General features: G+C 35.4%; 4 protein-coding genes and 1 non-coding gene across 5 annotated transcripts; 3 read left to right on the top strand and 2 right to left on the bottom strand.

The window, feature by feature from the left end:
• The first annotated feature begins 6,669 nt into the window (after positions 1-6,669).
• On the top strand, positions 6,670-7,279 carry LOC116028989 (auxin-responsive protein SAUR68-like). The gene has a single exon (XM_031270861.1). It carries the CDS (start codon positions 6,723-6,725, stop codon positions 7,155-7,157), a length of 435 nt encoding a protein of 144 aa, XP_031126721.1. The 5' UTR covers positions 6,670-6,722; the 3' UTR covers positions 7,158-7,279.
• A 1,095-nt stretch (positions 7,280-8,374) lies between these two features.
• TRNAE-CUC lies at positions 8,375-8,447 on the bottom strand. Its single transcript has one exon. It is a non-coding gene; the product is annotated as a tRNA-Glu (tRNA).
• A 2,683-nt stretch (positions 8,448-11,130) lies between these two features.
• On the bottom strand, positions 11,131-11,612 carry LOC116029004 (auxin-responsive protein SAUR21-like). The gene has a single exon (XM_031270875.1). The coding sequence runs from the start codon at positions 11,534-11,536 to the stop codon at positions 11,249-11,251; it is 288 nt and encodes a 95-aa protein (XP_031126735.1). The 5' UTR covers positions 11,537-11,612; the 3' UTR covers positions 11,131-11,248.
• Positions 11,613-12,090: 478 nt separating this feature from the next.
• On the top strand, positions 12,091-12,731 carry LOC116028995 (auxin-responsive protein SAUR68-like). Its single transcript, XM_031270865.1, has one exon. The coding sequence runs from the start codon at positions 12,173-12,175 to the stop codon at positions 12,605-12,607; it is 435 nt and encodes a 144-aa protein (XP_031126725.1). The 5' UTR covers positions 12,091-12,172; the 3' UTR covers positions 12,608-12,731.
• Positions 12,732-14,545: 1,814 nt separating this feature from the next.
• Positions 14,546-15,297, top strand: LOC116028994 (auxin-responsive protein SAUR68-like). Its single transcript, XM_031270864.1, has one exon. The coding sequence runs from the start codon at positions 14,683-14,685 to the stop codon at positions 15,115-15,117; it is 435 nt and encodes a 144-aa protein (XP_031126724.1). The 5' UTR covers positions 14,546-14,682; the 3' UTR covers positions 15,118-15,297.
• The last annotated feature ends 5,448 nt before the right edge of the window (positions 15,298-20,745 follow it).

The following is a 20,745-nucleotide window of genomic DNA, read 5'->3' as shown; positions in this document are numbered from 1 at the left end:
CTCAAAATGGATAATGGGTGAATGAGAAATGGGTTATCAAAGTAGGACCCTTTGAGATGGAATTATGGTGTGGAAAAGCTTTAAATAAGTTTTTGTCTCACATTGGTTGGGAAAGTGACTTTGCACCACTATATATACAACTATACAAGGGTCCTTTTAAGACTAGTTAACTTGTATAGCATAGAGGCTCTCGAATGTCGTCCATAAATTAGTTATGCCAGATTTTCGAATAAATTTTGAGATTATTGGATCACGATATACAAAATGGTTGAACGACCTAAACGAAATGTAACAAGTGTGTTACATGTTGAAATCTTGTAAAGAACTCCGATTCTAGATTTCAAGGCTAAATTTGTCAAAAATTGTGATGACTATATAATCGTGAGCGTCACGGCTCTATTGTATTGAATATTTTGAATAATATTCTTAATACGATTATAATGGCTTGATTCAACTAGTTGAAATTTTGGTTGATTTGATCTTGTTATTTGTGTTACAGTTAACTTGATCAAGAATTCCAAATTTTCCTAGTGTGAAATTTAATTTGAGACAAATGATGGAATGTTGGGTTGTTAATCTGTGCTAATGTTGTAGCACTAACGAAAGGCTCAATATGTTGCTAATTATTTAACACGTCGGTACGTGGCAGCACCTATTTACATTTATTATGAAGCTTAATCGCTTAATTATGAGTGTATTTAGTACAAGGAAAGTGGGTTCTATGAACCACTAACGTACAAATGTGATGGCGTTTCGTACACCAGCGGACAAGTGTATTATTGGTACTATAGAGTGCTAATTGAATTCACTATGAAAGTTTTCTACAGCACTAATGTCCAGGGATTAAAAGCTCAACGTTAGTCGGCTTTAATTTGGTTGTCACAAGTCACAACCATTTGAAGTGAAAGCATATGGAAGGTTGTTATTCTTCCAGATAGGTGATTCGAGCACTTCTCGTGGGGCTTAATTGCATCTTGCGAAAGGTGCTTCCCCTTTCACCTCTCGTGAGGGGTAGTTTGGAACTGCCTGCACCTTGTGAGAAGTGTATTGGTTGTTGTTTTCAAGACCGCTGTAGCGGAATGTTACTCTTTATAAGAATAAAGTTGGAAAAACCAAATTAATTGTGGAATTAATGCGGTATAAATCTGATCGATGTGGTGAACAAGAAACACCTTCGGGTGATTTCTATGTTGTTATTGCACTCGAGGGTACAATGTGGATTCACCTAAATCGTATAATGTTACCGAACACGAATATCAAGACATTGATATGTTCGGGCCTACCCCAAGAATGTGGGGGTGAGGCAATTATTATTTTGGTCAAGCAAAAACCTTTAACAAAGGTTTCCCACAAGTAACTCGATGAGGCTCCTTACGAGTTGTGGATAGATATGAGCTATATCCTATTAATACTTGAAATGTGTGGGGGGGTTGGCTTGCCAAATGTGGTTTTGTTCTCTGTACTCAAAGTCCATGTTACGGACGTACTTAAGAACATGACAATTCAGAAATTCATTGTTCTTTGAAGATGTTTATTTCTATGAAGGTCTAATGAGGGACCTAAAACCCGAGCTCAAAGCTAGACGTAGCAAGTGAGTTAGGATTGGAAAATCCTGTAATCCAGATTTTCTGACGTACATATTAGAATGCAGTGAGCATGTTCTAATTTGTTAAGTAGAAAATGAACTGGATTTGGCTGGGATTGGAAAATTCTGTGGTCCAGATTTTCTGACGTACTTGTTAGAATGCGATACGCATAGTCTAACTTGTTTACTAGGAAATGGATCAGATTTTTTGACACGTTTGTTAGAAAACAAAGCCTCGAATGTATGTAAAAATTGTTATTTCTACGGATGTCCGCGGGAAGTAAAATGAGTTTACCTCTCGTGATTGGACAAAGTCACCTCTCGTGACCGGCTAGACTATTCAGGGATTAATTCTAAAACGTTACGAAACTAATTTCATATTAAGTCCAATATTAATTTTGAGAATTAATCCCCTTCTAGTGGTTGGCTGGTTCGTAAGTTTCAAATTGGTTTTATACCATAAAGAGGCTATAAAGTGAAGTACGTAGATTCTATCTTAGAGAATCATACTTTGGAACTGGTTGTTCTTCCCCCGGGTCGCAAAACTTTTGGATCTTAATGGATCATTAGTCGAAAGATAAAACCGGATGATTTCATTGAAGTATAAGGCTTGGCTTGTAATTGAAAATTACATGCGATGCGAGTGCCTTTGCTACTTCAATGTATATTTTCTCGTGATGAGAATAAAAATCCATAAGGATGATACTTACCATAACCACTGTGTGGGATTCAGAATTTCATCAAATGGATGTGGAAAACCACTTTCTTTATAGACAAGGAACGACCTAAGGGTTTTGGTGGTTCCACGCTACGAAAGAAAGTGTATAGATTGGTGAAATCTTTGTATGTCTGTTTCAAAACAATAGCCTGAAAATTGGCACGTGATGTTTTGATCATACAATGATAACCAACGAGTTTAGTATAAACAAAGTGACAAGTGTGTCTACATATGGTATATGATAGACATGATATCACTATATGTGTTTATACACGATAAACTCATCGTGGGTAGAAACGATCGTATGATCAAATATACCAAGGATCATGTTAAATTGGAGATTTGACATGAAAGCTATGGGTTTAGCGGATTTAAATCTTTGGATTAAAATCGTGAGAGGACTTGATGGTCTCGTGTGAAACCAATCTCATTGTGCTGATTAATTCCTTGCAAAATGATGATAATCAAGTGGCTTAGACAACGTTAGATACTAACGTACAACTATCAAAAAATCACAGTGATTGTATTTCTCTAGTAGAATACACTCAGATTATTGGTAGTTTAGTAGTATCTAATGATGAGGTGTGCTGGGCCAGATGTTGCCTTTGTGGTTAACAAACTCTGTAGTTATACGAGTAACCCTAGTGCTATACACTAGAAGGCAATAGTGAGAGTTATGAAATGCCTTCGGTATATTCATGACTTTAGACTACACTACGTGTGATATCCAGCTGTACTTGAAGGGTATAGCATGGTAACCAGATATCTAAAGGACACTAAGTCCGTGAATGGGGTTGATGTGAGCCTGTGTGGTCTGTCAAGTGGAAATTCTGGTGATAGCTAGATCCAGGATGGAATCTATGTTGAAAGTCTTAGACACATGTGTCGCGAGAAGCTGAATGGCTATGCCATTCGTTTTTAGAATATTCCTAAGTTGGAAAAATCGTACCTCCAATGTGTGGGCTTTGCGATAGCCAAAATTGGTAGAGTACAGAGTTGAATGGTAAGTCTAGACTTATAAGTCGTAGACATAATCCCATTAAACAATTTCTCACAACGGGAGTTATCTCTGTTGACTATAAGGTCAAAAGATAACGTAGTGCGTGGCCGCTAACCTAAGGGTAACCTTTGGTTGTTGAGAAATTGATACGAGGAATGGGTCTAAAGCCCTTGGTATAAAAATTTCATAGTGGATGCCCAACCTAGCTGGCACCTAGGTTGGACCTAGAGGAGTGTTTCGTGATGTTTGAAGACATTAAAAACTTGTTGACGATGAATTGGCTCGATGTGTCCATAATACAAGTCTTTATAATGTAAGTATTTTTTTTTATCTTTTATAATGTTTCTATATTTAAAAACTTTCTTTAGTCTATCATCTTTTATTAATGGGTTAATATCCAAAATGGTCCATCGACTATGCCGTAATTATCAATTTAGTCCTCGACTACCATTCTTATCCAATTAAGTCCTCAACTATATATGTAATATTTGCCCGATTTAGTCATCTGTTAACTTGTTTGTTAGTTGATGGTTAAAATTAAGGATAAAAATGTAATTTCATAAGTTTTCTCCCCCATCTCTCATTTAACCGTGTTAAACCTTGCAGCAGACATTCATGGCTTTAATATAAAGCTATGCATAACTTTTGGACGACCTCAGGCTCACTCTCAATGACGCCTGTTAAAGGTTTGTAGAAGAAGTACAGTAAAGTAGAATGTGTTGTTCTTGAAGAGTTTCGTCGACTCCTCATCATTGAAGGCTTTTTCTAGTGCGGCGGTGGCGATGGCGGTGGCAACACTGGAATTAATACCCATTACACTGACTTAGAATGTGTTGCACTGTTTCCTAACCACATGGGACTAGTGTGACTTTTTGAACAACATCGTGTCCAAGAGTGAGAGTATTGCATGACATGGAATGCAAGAGACGTTATTTAAGTGTACATGTGCTTCAGGTTCAGCTTAAGATCACCATAAAACCAGCTATTTGCAGCAACTTAAGATCACCATGCAACTCTTTTGGGACTTACATTTCTATCAACAAACGTAAGTCCCAAAGGAGTTCTGCCAAAGGACTTTTGCCTAAACATATCCAAGTTTTAAAAATGGTCCATCTTTAATTTGTCCACTCCACTTGGTTTTTGCCCATTCAAGTCAACAACCCTAGAATAAGCAAGTAGAGTCAAAGACTCAAAGGGTTAGCGGGTCTCCTTACGAGTGATGCATGCACATCTTATCATAGAACTAGATAATTCGAGGCTTAGCCGCTCTTAATTTACCCAAACAATAGAGTAAAGAGATTAGTTGTCCAGCCTAACAAAGCACTACCTAATAATCTATTTTTTGGAAATTATTTTCCAAGTTTGCAGATGAACCCTTAGTTCTAAATGCAATTCCCATAATTGTAATTAAGACAATATAAAATGTAATTAAGAAATAACGTTTTTAGTTGAAAGGGTAATCAAATCCCATAGTCGTGTTTTAAAAAGTTGTCAATCAAACACTAACTATGATTTTGATTCTCATTCATGGTATGGAAACCCAATGAACCAAACGGACCCTAAATATATGCAAGGAAATTTGGCTTTGGGTCAAAGAAACACGAAAAAAGGAACACCAAAGAGTTAGTCAGATTGTATCAACACATCCGTTGTAGTCTAGTTGGTTAGGATACTTGGCTCTCACCTGAGAGACTTGGGTTTGATTCTTGGCAACGGAATGTTTTTCGATGTATCCTCAGTTTTCCCACTTGACCTCCTTCCCAAATTTTTTATTAGAGTTAATACCCAATTTAGTCCCCGACTATAGTGGTTTTACTCAATTTAGTCCTAAATGACTTTTTGTACTCAATTAAGTCCCAGACTTTGATGATTTTACCCAATTAAGTCCTCCATAATAATTCCGTTAGTTGATGGTTAAAAGTAGGGTTAATATGGTAATTTATCATCCATCCTCCCTTTTGGTCAAATTGCCATCTTTTTCCTCGGCTCATTTCTCCTTGCATCTTTGTGGTGGGATTTTATTTTTTGGGTTTTGGCTTGTGGTTATGATGATGGAAGTTGTAGGAAAGTTGATGACAGGGAGATTGGGGAGGAGATGCAAAGTTCAAAATGGTGGTAGAAGAAGGAAGTGGTCAAGGGAAAGAGGACATAGCCTACCATTGATGAGCTCGCTGAACTTCTGGCCTCAAAACTCACTTTACGACTACACAGAAAAAATGGAGCTTCATCGATCCGCCTCATGCAAATTCACTCTTTGTTTATCACATGTGGTCTCTGCCACCAGAATTCATGGCTCATGAAACTACTCGACCACTCATATCCTTGCATGCGTTCCCTGGCCTCTTCCTATGCGTTTTCTCTCTTCACTCTGATCGAAGAACCTAATGGCCATTTGTGGAACACCATGATCAAAGGCTATTCCATGACTTCAAACGCCCTTGACTCCATTCTTTTTCACAATTTTTCTTGCTAGTTTAAGGTTTTTTTTTTTTTTTTTTAAATTTACAGTTAGAAAGAAGATAGGGGAGAAATGAGGAAGAAGATGACAATTTAACCAAAAGGGAGGATAGAGGATAAATTACCATATTAACCCTATTTTTAACCATCAACTAACGGAATTGTTAACGGAGGACCTAATTAGGTAAAATCATCAAAGTCTGGGACTTAATTGAGTACAAAAAGTCGCTTAGGACTAAATTGAGTAAAACCACTATAGTCCAGGACTAAATTGGGTATTAACTCTTTTTTATCAAGTCTATTCGACATTGAAACTAAACTGCCATTTTAGAGAACCTGAAATGTTGAAGTTCTATGGAGTTTATGCAGAATAACAACTTATCTTTTCATTAATATCATCTGTATTTACATGCAATATATTAGATGTTAAGGAGAAAATATTAATCATTTCAATTCTTCAGACTACTTATCAGCTATTCTAGACAGGCAATGATGAAACAGAACCAAGTATTATTAATATTATGTATTCATCATTAAAGTCAGCTATGTTAAAAGAAAATTTGAATATGGGAGTGGGGATCGGGGAACTCATCAAGCATTCTACCTTTGCTTCCAACAGATGGGGAAAGCTCAACTACCTTTGTCATTTCAAGGAAACCTACCAAATGAGAGATCAATATACACAGCACTAAATTAATGGTATTTGCCTATAAATAGCTTAATCAATTTATTTGAATTGATGTGAAGATTGGGACACATAACCATGTGTTTCTCTATTTGTATGTCTTAAAGGCCCCCCATACAGCTGGGTGGAACATGATTTTGCCTTACCTGATTTCCTCAAGAAATTGAACCACTTTAAATAGGTTGCTTCTCATCCAATTTTGATCATCAAACACTACAAATTTCTGCACATCTTCTTCTCTTCCCTTCAATATCTCTCTATTTCCTAAGTTAGCACCATGATCAGTTCCAAGAAACTCATCAAGTTGGCAAAACGATGGCAGAAATTTGCTGCCATTCGAAGAAAGAGGATTTCCTTTTCAAGAGAAAGTGATGATACAGATAGCTGCAGTACTTCCACTCCAGTTAACAAGGGTCATTTCGCTATCTACACGGCTGATCAGAAGCGATTTGTTGTTCCTCTATCTTATCTCGAGAATGAGATTATTAGGCAACTCTTAAACATGTCAGAAGAAGAATTTGGACTTCCAAGCGATGGGCCTATTACACTGCCATGTGATGCAGTCTTCATGGACTACATCATTTCACTTCTTAGCCGAGGCTTATCCAGAGAACTCGAGAATGCATTTCTAGTCTCAATTACTTCACATCGGTGTTCATCAGCTCCACTACACCAAGAAGGGTGGAGAAATCAGGAATTGCTAGTTTGCTGATATTAATTAATCTCAATAAATTTTGTAAATGTACGTACAAAAAACCAGTACAGCAATACTTAATTGATATCCAATATGTTCAGTATTCTTCTTAGAAAATTCAAATATATTCATTGCTATAATATTCTTCTGAATCTTCAGTTTGCTGCAATACATACCTATCTCTCAAGATTATTTCTTTATTCTGAATTTTATTTTGTGTTAACTTTTAGTGTGCAGAATATATATGTCTTGAGTTTCCTTGGAGAGATATTGTAATTCTAGTTTTACTCAGCCAATATTTAGTGCTATAAGTTGGAGTAGAAATATGGGATTTGTTGAAAATTGGACTGACTTTCTGATATTTTAAAAGTTACTGCAGAAATGTAGACAAAAAAATCTATTCAAATGAACTGTAAAGAAATGGCAGAAGTTTGGTGCCACCCAAAGGAAGAGGAATTCTTTTGCAAGGCATAACAATGAAGCTAATAGCTGCAGCAAATCCCCTGCAGTTATCAAAGACAATTTCGTAATATACACTGTTGACTAAAAGCAGTTTGTTGTTCCCCTGGCTTATCTCGACAACGAAATCATTAGGAAACTCCTAGAAATGTCTGAAGAAGAGTTTGGACTTCCGAGTGATGGACCATGTGATGCACTACTGTTGGACTACATCATATCACTACGCTTTTAGCGTCTCAGTTGCTTCATACCGGAGCACCTCAGCTTCACTGCACTGAGAAGCTAGGGGGGAGAAATCAGGAAGGGCTAGCTAATTTACTGACATTACAGTATATTTGTAGAATTCAACTGTAACTCAATTCATAGCTTTGAAATTTCATGAACTCTGAATACTGTACATTATATCTTAGAATGCTTGATGAGTTCCCCAATCCCCACTCCCATATTCAAATTTTCTTTTTACATAGCTGACTTTAATGATGAATACATAATATTAATAATACTTGGTTCTGTTTCATCATTGCCTGTCTAGAATAGCTGATAAGTAGTCTGAAGAATTGAAATGATTAATATTTTCTCCTTAACATCTAATATATTGCATGTAAATACAGATGATATTAATGAAAAGATAAGTTGTTATTCTGTATAAACTCCATAGAACTTCAACATTTCAGGTTCTCTAAAATGGCAGTTTGGTTTCAATGTCGAATAGACTTAATAAAAAATTTGGGAAGAGGGTCAAGTGGCAAAACTGAGGAGGATAACAGTGAAAACAATTCCGTTGCCGGGAATCGAACCCGGGTCTCTCGGGTGAGAGCCGAGTATCCTAACCAACTAGACTACAACGGATGTGTTGATGCAGTCTGACCAAGCCTTAGGTGTTCCTTGTTTCGTGTTTCCTTGACCCAAAGCCAAATTTCCTTACCTATCTTAGACTCTTAGTATTTAGTTCATGGTTTCCTACCATAAATGAAAATCAAAATCATAATTAGTGTTTGGTTGACAACTTTTTTTAAATATAATTATAGAATTTATTATCCCTCCAATTAAAAACTTCATTCACTAATTAAAAACGGGTATCATTTAATCTTATTAGTAATTTTATTTTTAAGTTTGGATTAGTACTTTTAGATTTTTGTTTTAATTTTTTGTTGATATTGGTGCTTTGGATGTCATTATATTATGGTTAATTGTCTTGATTTTTTGGTTTTTTATTTTTCAAACTTTTACACTCATTATAGGATCATACATAACCAAACATCAATATTAGTAATCATTCTTATTCCACCCTACTACCAAACATATGCAGAATATTTTTCACCAAACTCATTACCATAACAAGTATTTGGTTCCTATTTTCATGTGCGAATCAAACACACCCTTACAGTTGCATCTGAATCAGCATTTAGTACCAATAAGTATGTACTAGATACCTTTAGGAATTTTCTAACTCCAAAATAATGAAGCCGAAAGGCATAATATTTGTCTCAGCCATAACCGCACTCTTAATAATCTCTCTAGATAAGATTCTCTCGTCGACTATCAGATCAGGAGATGAGCCTCAGGGCCACCCCAGCAAGATAAGATCTTTGACGTGCTTGTGAAGTGGAAGGCATTTGGCCAAGCTACAGGAAATAAAAATAACCAAGGAATGATTTTATCACGCCCCATTTTTAGGACATGACCCGGCCATATCGTTACGTGAAAACCTGTAACAATACAAAGCCTAACCATACATACATCTCGAAACCTTCATAACAACACTTGAATTCATAATAATTCCACAACAAATAACTAGTTCTTCCCAAAACACTTATCAATTCACCACTATTAAATATTTACAATCAATAGTAGTATGTCCAAAATGCATCACAAGCACAAAAAATCAAGCACAATGATTTACCAGAAATATAAATGGGACAAAGCTATTATCCCACACAAGCAAAAATCCATGATAAGCTCCAATATTAGGACTAAGTCTCCTAATTTCAAAAGTCACCTTCAAGATATATAGGCTTACTTCCTATATATAGGCTCATATATATATTACATTCTAATATGTACTTCTTCAGTTCTTCTTAATGAAGAATATGTAATCATTGATGAGCTTAATGAGAAACCTTCCTTCTCTCCATCTCCATTCTCTCTTGCAATGTTCTTGTTTTTGTTACTTATACTTAATCTCTTCTTGGTGTTGTTGCTTGTAATTCATTTACTTTCATAACACGGCTGAAATATTGACTGTTCTCAAGATTATTCCTTTATTCACAACATGCAAAATTTTCTTATGTATAAACTATAGTGTATACAACATGACTTTAATTTCATTGAAGAAAGGGAAGATCTAGAAATATATCTATCCAATAAATTTGATATATAACTTAGTGTCTTACCTCCATAAGATAAAAGAGATATTTTACTATAAAGTATATTCAGTGCAACAAGTTGGAATAAGAATGATTTCAAACAATAACCCTACAAGGCACAAGAAAAAATGATATTTAAGAAGACATTAAAGGAGAAAATATTTAAAAAACAAAAGAAAAAGAGCTAGAAATTTAATTAAGATATCAGTAATATCACTGTCAATGTTAGGATTGTCATCCCTAATCGTGACAATGGGGTTTAAGAATCCTTTTCTTGATGTTAATGGGGTTCTTAGGATTGTCATCACTAATGGTGACAATGGAGTCTAAGGAACCCTTTTCTCCATTATATTCTTATTATGCACAAAGTTGACATGTAAAGGTTGGCATTAGTTTCAATTTTTGTTAGGATCATCTATGTTGTTTTCAGGCAAACCAGTTGTGCAGACGCTGTGCAGATGCTGTGCAGCCCTGGAACTTGGGTATGGCTTTTAAAATCAGTGAGAAAATTGGGGTATAAATGTAAAGATTTGCTTCAACTTCCAAATAAACTTTTATCCTGCAAACCAACACCCTCAGGTTTAATATCTTTTCCTTTATCATAGTTTTGCAGTAAATCAATCCAAGCTTCAAAGATGATTATCTTACCCACAATTCCACAAAAGGTGAAATCCATCTCCAGGGCCCACACTCCAACCGATAAGATTATGGAGGGTTAAATCACGATGATTCAGTGGCCCATTAGAAGGGAGGACCAGGAGCCACCTCCACGAGAGGATGAAACTCTTACACTCTGCGTCCTTGCCTACGATCTGCGTCCTTACCTACAATCTGCCATCCAGAGGACTACGCTAATAGTTGTGATATAGCTTCCGCAGTAAGCAAGGGACATTAGGATTTCACTCATTGGCTAAAATATTGACTCTTCTCAAGATTATTACTCCTTTATCTGAACTTGCAAAGTTTTCTTTTATCTTAACTTCAGTGTATACAACATGTCTTGAATTTCCTTGAAGAAAGGGAAGATCTTGAAATATATATCCAATAAATTTTATATATAAAATAGTGTCTTACCTCCATAAGACAAAAGAGATAATTTACTGCTAGTTTTACTCATACTCAAAAGTATATTCAGTGCACAAGTTGGAATAGGAATGTAGGATTTGTATCAAAATTTGACAGACTTTCTGAAATTTTCAGCAGATAAAAATGTATACAAATAAACTGTACAAGAATTCTCTTCTATGCAAAATTTTGTATCACTAAACTAAGTTGTGTAGTCTCTCAAGATCTCAAATTAGAGATGATGTCAAGAAAGGTATCCTCCAAGCAAGGTATAGTGAGTCCACCCATTGGATGATCAAATCCGAATTCGTCTTCAGCTTGGCATAGCAAGTCTTGGAAAGAAGGGTCCTTCAAGTATGAAACTGGAATGACAAAACGCTTCTTCTCGCTCTCACCAACATAAACTGCAAAGTGCCCCTTAGGAACCTCACTTTCTCTGTTTGTTCTTGAAGAAGACCTTCTAAGGCCCTGCTTAGCACGAATAATGCGAGTCATACTAATCGCCATTCTGGAATGTTTCTTCTTCTTAAAGCAAAGGCAGTGTTCATCAAAGATGCTATAGAAACAATTTTAGAATGCGGAAACCAAGGTATTTTGTAGGAAATATTTGAGTGGGGTGAATGCCAATTCTATGTGTTTATATAGATCGTTTGGGAGGTGGATTGAGTGGCTAAGAGAAATTTGGATGGGTGGGCAGCCAGCTAGCAAGATAAGAGACATTACCACACATTTTTGTCATCCTGCCTTTGAACATCACTCCCCACATGCTTCAATGAAATTGAACAGACAGAGAAAGCTAGCCAAATGAGAGATGAAGATAGAGATCAGAGAAGGAAGTAGATGGAATTTGGCCATTTGGGAAGCATAACCATGTGATTCCTCATGTATGTATGGCCACACTCTAGATCCCATATATTTGTGGTTGAAGCTAAAAGGCCCCATACAGCATAACCATGTGGTTCCTCAGTGTCAATCATGTGGTTTTGCCTCCTCAAGAGAGCTTAAAGACTGTCTTAGCCTCCTCAGCACTTTAAATTCATTTTGATCATCAAACACTGCAATTCATAGTCCAGCAAAGATTTAAGCTTTCTACACATCTTATTCTCTTCCATTCAATCTCTCTATATTTTCTAAGTTAATACCATGATCAGTTCCAAGAAGCTCATCAAGCTCGCCAAAAGATGGCAAAAATTTGCTGCCATCCAAAGAAAGAGGATTTCATTTCCAAGTCTATATGATGATGCAGATAGCTGCAGCATTTCTTCTGCGGTTAACACGGGCCATTTCACTATCTACACTGCTGATCAGAAGCGGTTTGTTTTCCCTCTATCATATCTCGAGAATGAGATCATTAGACAACTCTTAAGTATGTCTGAAGAAGAATTTGGACTTCCAAGCGATGGGCCTATTACACTACCATGTGATGCAGTCTTCATGGAATACATCATTTCACTTCTTAGCCGAGGTTTATCTAGAGAACTTGAGAGTGCACTGCTCGTCTCAGTTACTTCACATCGGTGTTCATCAGCTCCGCTACACCAAGAAGGGTGGAGAAATCAGGAATTGGTAGTTTGCTGATATTAATTGCAATAAATTTTGTAAATGAGGATATTAGTTGTAGCTCAATACATGATGTGAAATGTACATAAATCCAATACAGCAATACTTGATATCCAATATGTTCAGTATTCTTCGTAGAAAATTCAAATATATTCATTGCTTTCATATTCTCAATCTTTATACTGTTATACCTGTGACAAGTGCTTATTTGCATTAATTTTATTCAAAAGCATTAAACTATATAATTGCCTAATTGAATTTGTGAAATAAGGCACTTCCATTTCAGGCCTATCATCGCTCCACCAACTACCAAGAATAACAAGAAGGCAGATGTAATTTGAAGCATATGATGAGAAAGCAATATGGTCTTCTTATCTCAATTTTAAACAGTTCTGACCATCTGCTGCAATAGTTCCATTAGAGAATTACTGAGCTATATACTAATCTCATTTTCTTTCATTTCTTATGCCCTATATACTAATCTGGCACCTTTGTTTGATGGTTAACGTGGAACTTGTAGCTTTCATTTTAAGACACAAGGACTGTGAATAGTTGTGGTAAATCCTCTGCAGTTAGCAAGGGACACTAAATTTTACTTGTAGCTTCATTTTATTTTATTTTCCAATAATACAGACTACATATAGATCAGCACATCATACCCAAAATTAATCCATTATTCTGAACTTCCAAAATTTTGTATTGTCTTAACTTTTAGTATGTAGAATATGCCATGAAGAGATATTTTAGTGCTAGTTTTACTCAAAGTATATTCAACACAAAAATTTGGAATAGGATTTGGTAAAAATTAGAGAGGTTTTCTGATATTTCCAAAGTTGCTGCAAAATTGCAAACAAAAATCTATACAAATGAAATGTACAGGAAAACTCTTCTTTGCAAAATTTTTCTTCACTAAACTAAGTTGTATGTAGTCTCTTAAGATCTCAGACTAGAGATGACGTCAAGGAAGGTATCCTCCATACAAGGTATTGTGAGTCCACCCGCTGGATGATCAAATCCGAATTCTTCCTCAGCTTGACTAAGCAAGTGTTGGAATGAAGGGTCCTTCAAGTATGAAACTGGAATAACAAAACGCCTCTTTTCATTCTCCCCAACATATACTGCAAAGTGCCCCTTAGGTACTTCAAATTCTCTGTTTGTTCTTGAAGAAGATCTCTTGAGGCCTTGCTTAGCACGGAAAATATGCCTCATACCAATTGCCATGTTCAAATGTGTTTTTTGAAAAGTAGGATTTCTGAATCTTTTTTTCAGTATAGGTACAATTTGTGAAGGCAGAAACAAGGAAGAAGTTGAGTGGGGTGAACATCAACACAAATGCATTTATATATATAGATCCTTTAGGAGGTGGATTGAGTGGCTATGAGAAATTTGGATCAGAGGCCAGCCAGCCTGCCAGCTAGAACGATTAGACAACATCACCACATGGTTTTGTCTTCCAAATTTCTACTACCTTTGGACATCACTCAACATATGCTTCAATAAATTTGAACAGACTGGGAAAGCTCAACTACCTTTGTCATTCCAAGAAAACCTACCAAATGAGAGATCAATATACACAGCACTAAATTAATGGTATTTGCCTATAAATAGCTTAATCAATTTATTTGATTGATGTGGATTGAGTGGCTATGAGAAATTTGGATTACAGGCCAGCTAGAACGATTAGACAACATCTCCACATGGTTTTGTCTTCCAGATAGAGACCACGTTTGAATATCATTCACCATATGCTTCAATGAAATTGAATAGATGGGGAAAGCTCACAGAGCAGTAAGTTAAAGGTATTCACTTGGAAAATAGCTTAATCAATTTGTTTGGGAAACATAAGCATGTGAAGATTGGATATAGCCACACTTCATATCCTTCTGATTGAAGCTAAATGGCCCCATACAGTTGGGTGAAACATGGCTTTGCCTTCTCTGATTTCCTAGCCTTAGTCTTAAGTACTTTAAATAGGTCGCTTCCATGTGAATTTTCAGATCATCAAACACTACAACTTTGTCAGCCAATATCCAAGCTTTCTACACATCTTATTCCCTTCCATTCAATCTCTCTATATTTTCTAAGTTAATACCATGATCAGTTCCAAGAAGCTCATCAAGCTGGCCAAAAGATGGCAGAAATTTGCTGCCATCCGAAGAAAGAGGATTTCATTTCCAAGTCTATATGATGATGCAGATAGCTGCAGTACTTCTTCTGCGGTTAACAAGGGCCATTTCACTATCTACACTGCTGATCAGAAGCGGTTTGTTGTCCCTCTATCATATCTCGAGAATGAGATCATTAGGCAACTCTTAAGTATGTCTGAAGAAGAATTTGGACTTGCAAGCGACGGGCCTATTACACTACCATGTGATGCAGCCTTCTTGGACTACATCATTTCACTTCTTAGCCGAGGTTTATCCAGAGAACTTGAGAATGCATTGCTAATCTCACTTACTTCATACCGGTGTTCATCAGCTTCACTGCACAGAGAAGGGCTGAGAAATCAAGAATTGCTAGTTTGCTGATATAATAAATATCAATCATTTTTGTAGACAAGGAACTCAGTTGTAGCTCAACACATCATGTGAAATGTACAGAAATTCAAAGACTTGATATCTAATACATTCAGTCATCTTCTCCAACTGTCATGCATTTAATCTATGTACTTAACATTTTTGCTCTTAGAAGTTGTTACTTTTCTGTAATGACATATTCATCATAAATGACAAAAACCATTCGAAACACACTCCCAATTCTAGCTTCTACATCACTCATGAATCATTAACCCCTCCCTCAATCCAAAGGTAAAATGCACTTTTAGCCTCTTAACTATGATATTTGGTCCATCATTCACACTGTAATACTCTCATACTTCATTAATACACAAGTGCAGAGTGCCTAAATTTGTTCTTGTTTGAGAATACAACACTTTAACAATTGAAGGGGATAATCTTGTTCAAGTTGTTCAATGTAAGACTCTGATTAATGCTGATTTTAGAGATGAATTTTTGTAGTTGTTTTTACAAGAACTTGAAATTCACATTTAAATCCAAAGTATAAAGGGAAGAACATTAGGATTTCACCCTCCATTTTGGTGAAGCTCTTTAAATTGATGAACATTATAGACATGATGGATTGAGGAAGAAATTAAGCAGACAAGAATCAATAAAGCTTTTCCATGTAGTCATTGATTATATCTTAACCCTATTAGTTATAGTGGTGATTTTAATTAACCATGTTCAAAGCTACAAAGACATTTAGAGTATGCATCCATATGCTAAGGGGTAGATATAGACATTTAGTGAACAATAGCCCTCTGTATGTATAATCAGTGAAATTTACAGATTCTGAGCTGATCATTGGACAGCTGAAAATTGTGGAAAACTGTACAAGAATATTTCCTAAGCAAAATTTTTCTTGACTAAACTAGGCTGTTTGTAGACTCTCAAGATCTACTTGAACTACAAATGATGTCAAGGAAGGTTTCCTCCGGACAAGGTATTGTAAGTCCGCCCATTGGATGATCGAATCCGAATTCTTCCTCAGCTTGACTAAGTAATTCTTGGAATGAAGGGGCAGCCAAGTATGATATTGGAATAACAAAGCGCTTTTTTTCGCTCTCGCCAACATAAACTGCAAGGTGCCCCTTTGGAACCTCACTTTCTCTGTTTGTTCTTGAAGAAGACCTTCTGAGGCCTTGCTTAGCATGGAGAATGCGTGCCATACTAATTGCCATGTTAGAATATTTCTTTTGAAAGTAGAGGCACTGTGAAGCAAAGAGGCTATCGAAACAATTGTGAAGGAAGAAACTAATATTGAGTGGTGTGAATACCAACTCAATTGTGATTATATAGACCCTTTGGGAGGTGGGATTGAGTGGCTAAGAGAATTTCGGATGGGAGGGAAGCCACTCAGCCAGCTAGCATGATAAGACACATTACCACATGGTTTTGTCTTCAAAAATCACAATGAATTTCTACCAACCAGTTTGTAGATAAAGACCTGTCTCTGAACATCATTCCCTACATGCTTCATTGAAATTGAACAGATGGGTAAGCTCAATTACTTCTATCATTCCATGAATACCACCAATTGAGAGATGAAGAATGATAGAAGTGTGTTAATGGTATTTGCTTAGAAAGTAGCTAACTCATTGTTTGAATCAATGTGATGATTGGGAAACATAACCATGTGATTCCTTATTTGCATGTCTCTACATATGGCTACACTCCAGATCCCATATATTTGTAATTGAACCTACAAGGCCCCATACGAATCGGTTGAACATGGTTTTGCCTTCTCTGATTTATGCAAGAACTTAATGCTTGTCGTAGCCTCTTTAAGTACTATAAATAAATAACTTCTGTATAAGCATTTTTATCATCAGGCCCCTTCAATTCAATCCAGTTAACATCTAAGGTTTCTCTTCTATTATATTTCCTAACTTAATAGCGTGATCAATAACAAGAAGCTCATCAAGCTGAGAAAGAGATGACATAAAGTTGTTTCAATCTGAGGAAAGAGGGGTTCACTTCCAAGACTATATGATGATGCAGATAACAAGGGCCATTTTGCTATCCACATGGCTGACCAGAAGCTGTTGTTGTCAACTGTAAAGGTTGTCAGAAGAAAATTTGGACTTCCAAGCAATGGGCCTATTACACGACCATTTGATGCAGTCCTGGTACGTTACATTTCATTAATCAATTCAATGCTTGCTAAGATGCCTCTCCATGGCTGTCACATGCTACAAAGGATGTTGCATCGTAGATGTTCACTTCCCAAATGATGAGCTAGTGAAGTTTACTGAAGATTTTGAAGTGACAAAGGCAGACTTAAGTGATGAGGTTAGTAGCCTTGAAACTTGTAATTTGAGATGCATAAAGGAGAGATATCATCTGTGGATATTTTGGGTAAAATTAATGAAGGACGAGAAGTCTGATGAGGCCAGGCCACTTCTTTGTTGGGAAGTAGTGATTGAAAATATTATCTTGTTCTGCTTGATGATGAACTTAGGCAGGTTGTATTCAGTGGGAGATTGGTTCATAATGCACTGTTATTTAAAGGCAATTTGAACATCAGTTATTGAAGAATTGAATGATGAACTGCTTACAGATGAGCAGACTTTAAGTTCAAGAAATCTACAGCTTTTTAGACAAAGAGATAGTGCTCAGAACAATGGTCATGAAGTTTTCATCACAAGTTTCTTAGAAACTAGTTTGAACATCAGTTATTAAAGAATTGAGTTGAGCATATTCTATCAAGTATTCAACCTTCCAAAAGGGCAATCCGAAAAAATAAAAAATAAAAAATTGAGCTTCGAAACTAAAAGATGTAGTGGAAAAAATGTGCAGTGATGCGCACGCTAAAGGCTTAGCCTTCTTGAGGTTAGCAGAAGAAATAGTGGATCGGATGATTCATGACACTCAGGAAACTCTAAACTTGTGAATTAGCAGATGATTACTTCACAAATGCATCAGAGGAAGACCATTTGTCATATTTGCAAAGTATTGATGTTCTCGTAACTGAGCACAAAATGGAAGAAGCAATCGATGCTGAAGAGAAAAGTCACCTAGAGATGAGAAATATTGGAGAGACTTTTTGATGGCTAACATGGAACTTTCACCCTGGCCTGGCCACACAAATTTTGAATAAAGGTCAGTGAAGTTGGAGACCACTATGTGAATAAACTTCAAAAATGAGAGGCCATAGACATCAATGGTGTCAATACTGTCTGTAAACTTCACAGCACCAAGAAGGGCTGAGAAATCAAGAATTGGTAGCTTGCTGATGTTAATAATGTGATATCATTTTTGTAGACAAGGAACTTAGCTCTAGCTCGATACATCATGTACAGAAATCCAAGACATGTATATCTGGATTGTCATGGGAGTGAGATTCATTGCTAATTGGTAGTCCAATGGCCATGGAAATGACATTAATTAATTAACATCTTTGTTGCATTTTCCTTATCCTTGCTAAGCCTGCCTTTGCATGATCCCTAACCTTAAGGCACTCATAGCAACTATGCAAGGGTTGGCTTAGTCCAAACCGTTTTCTTTATTACTTCTATTTTTCATTACCTGTTATTATTTAATTGTTCTTATCACATTGCTCAACCAAATTGTTAGAACTAGTTTCCAACCACTCAACATTTTCTCTGTTTAGTTAACTCTCTACTTGCATTGGCACCATTTTGATCCACTCCTTAAAAGACGATATTTGATGTGAGGATATCATCTCATACACCACCACCACTAAATTAAAATCAATTCTTCAAATAGCACCGGTACGGTGTCGGGGAGTAGCGTCAGTATTTTTTTTTGATTGACATAAATAATTTTAAACTTAGGAAAGATTTTACAAAAGATTTGAAATTCAATTTCTAGTGAAGAAATTGTTCAAAATTAAATAAATATTTACATAAAATACATTTACATCCAAATATTTGTGTATCCTCCATTAGCACTGTGACATATATACAAACTAGTCAAAAAGTGTGGAAACATGTTGATTAAAGTGTAGTGACATTGTTGACAAAGTCAAAACCTTTGGAATTTCTTGTCTTTATTATTATTAATATATATATATATATATATATATATATATATATATATGATGCAGAAAATGGCACTAATAAAATAAAGCCTCAATGTTGCAGTTTAAGATGATGCTTCAATTCAGCTACCCGCTTATCTAGCTGATTAATGTTCTTTGCCATTTAGCTTGAGACGAGATTAAATTTAGGAATACCTCATAAAGCTGATGCTGCTATTATAAGCTATATCTGTTTTTTTTTTTGTCCTTCCTCTTACTCTTCCGATTCATCCTCATGGTGCGGTTGGTGCCTCTGTAGATGATCTCCTGGTCACAGTCATTGTCATCATCGGAGACATTGCTAAATGTTTTGAATGCCATAATCATCTCTTCTAACATTAGTACACTCAGATCCAGAGTCTTGCTATTTTCTGCCAGTACCACTTGTTTAGCAATGGCATTAACATAATGATTAAAAAAAATAAAAACAGAAGTAATTACTTTTAATTTATCTAAAAATGAATTTGTTAATTTATATATATTTTTTACTTATCATCATAAAGATGGTAGAAAATAAAACAATTTAAGTGGTAGAAATTTGTAAAGTAATTTGGATTTCTCCTTGCAAAGAAAAAGTTGAGAGATAAATAAATATTTATATTGAAAATATTTTTACCTTAAAACAGTTTGGTATCTTCCAATATCTCAAGGTTGTTGTGCTTTGTTAATTTTGTTCATCTATCTGAGTGTGAAAAGAATATTGCAAATAAGATATAACATAACATATAACTAAAGTAACCAACACAATTATTTTAGTTGATTTTATTTTGCTAAATAAACTGAATTTATAATGAAATTCTGTTGTATATCATTGAGATATTGTGAAGGAACAAATATAACAACATTCAAACATACATTAGGAACTTGTCATGCAAAAGACTCATTTGGAAATAATATCAATCATATGAAACCAAAAAAAAAATGTTATGCCCTATGTTTTATTTTACATATTTGGTGATAGAATCATTAATTTTGATGTGATAGAAACATTGATTATATATATATATATATATATATATATATATATATATATATATATATATATATATAAATGTTTAAAACTTAACTTTTAAAAATTATTGTGTAAATTTTGCAACATTCTTCTCTAAATACTCACCAAGATACACTCAGTTAAATTGTAAAATTAATTTTTAAATTATTATAGAGGAGAGTTTCAATTTTTTTAAAAATTCTTGAAAAGTTAAATATATGAGCATTTAATTTATTCAGTTAATATTTTCATGTTTAGCGGCGGTTGTAACCGCCACTATTGTGTTTCCCGACGGTTATTAACCGTGACTAAATAGTGTGTCGCGAAGGATTTAGCGGCAGTTTTCTACAACCGCGAGAATTAATGGGAAACTTATTTCGCGGCGGTTTTGAATGCATTAAGAGACGGTTTTAAAACCGCCCCTAATATTTCTTTAATATTTACTTTAAATTTTAGCGAAGGTTAAAACCACCGCTAATATTTATTTAATATTTACAACTTTAGCGCCGATTTTAAATATTTATTTAATATTTACTTTAAATTTTTGCAACGGTTATTAAGTGTC

Source organism: Ipomoea triloba, chromosome 9, assembly GCF_003576645.1.
Source record: "Ipomoea triloba cultivar NCNSP0323 chromosome 9, ASM357664v1".
NCBI classification, from domain to species: domain Eukaryota; kingdom Viridiplantae; phylum Streptophyta; class Magnoliopsida; order Solanales; family Convolvulaceae; genus Ipomoea; species Ipomoea triloba.
Note: the sequence above shows the minus strand (reverse complement) of the source record. Positions and strands in the feature narration are given on the sequence as shown.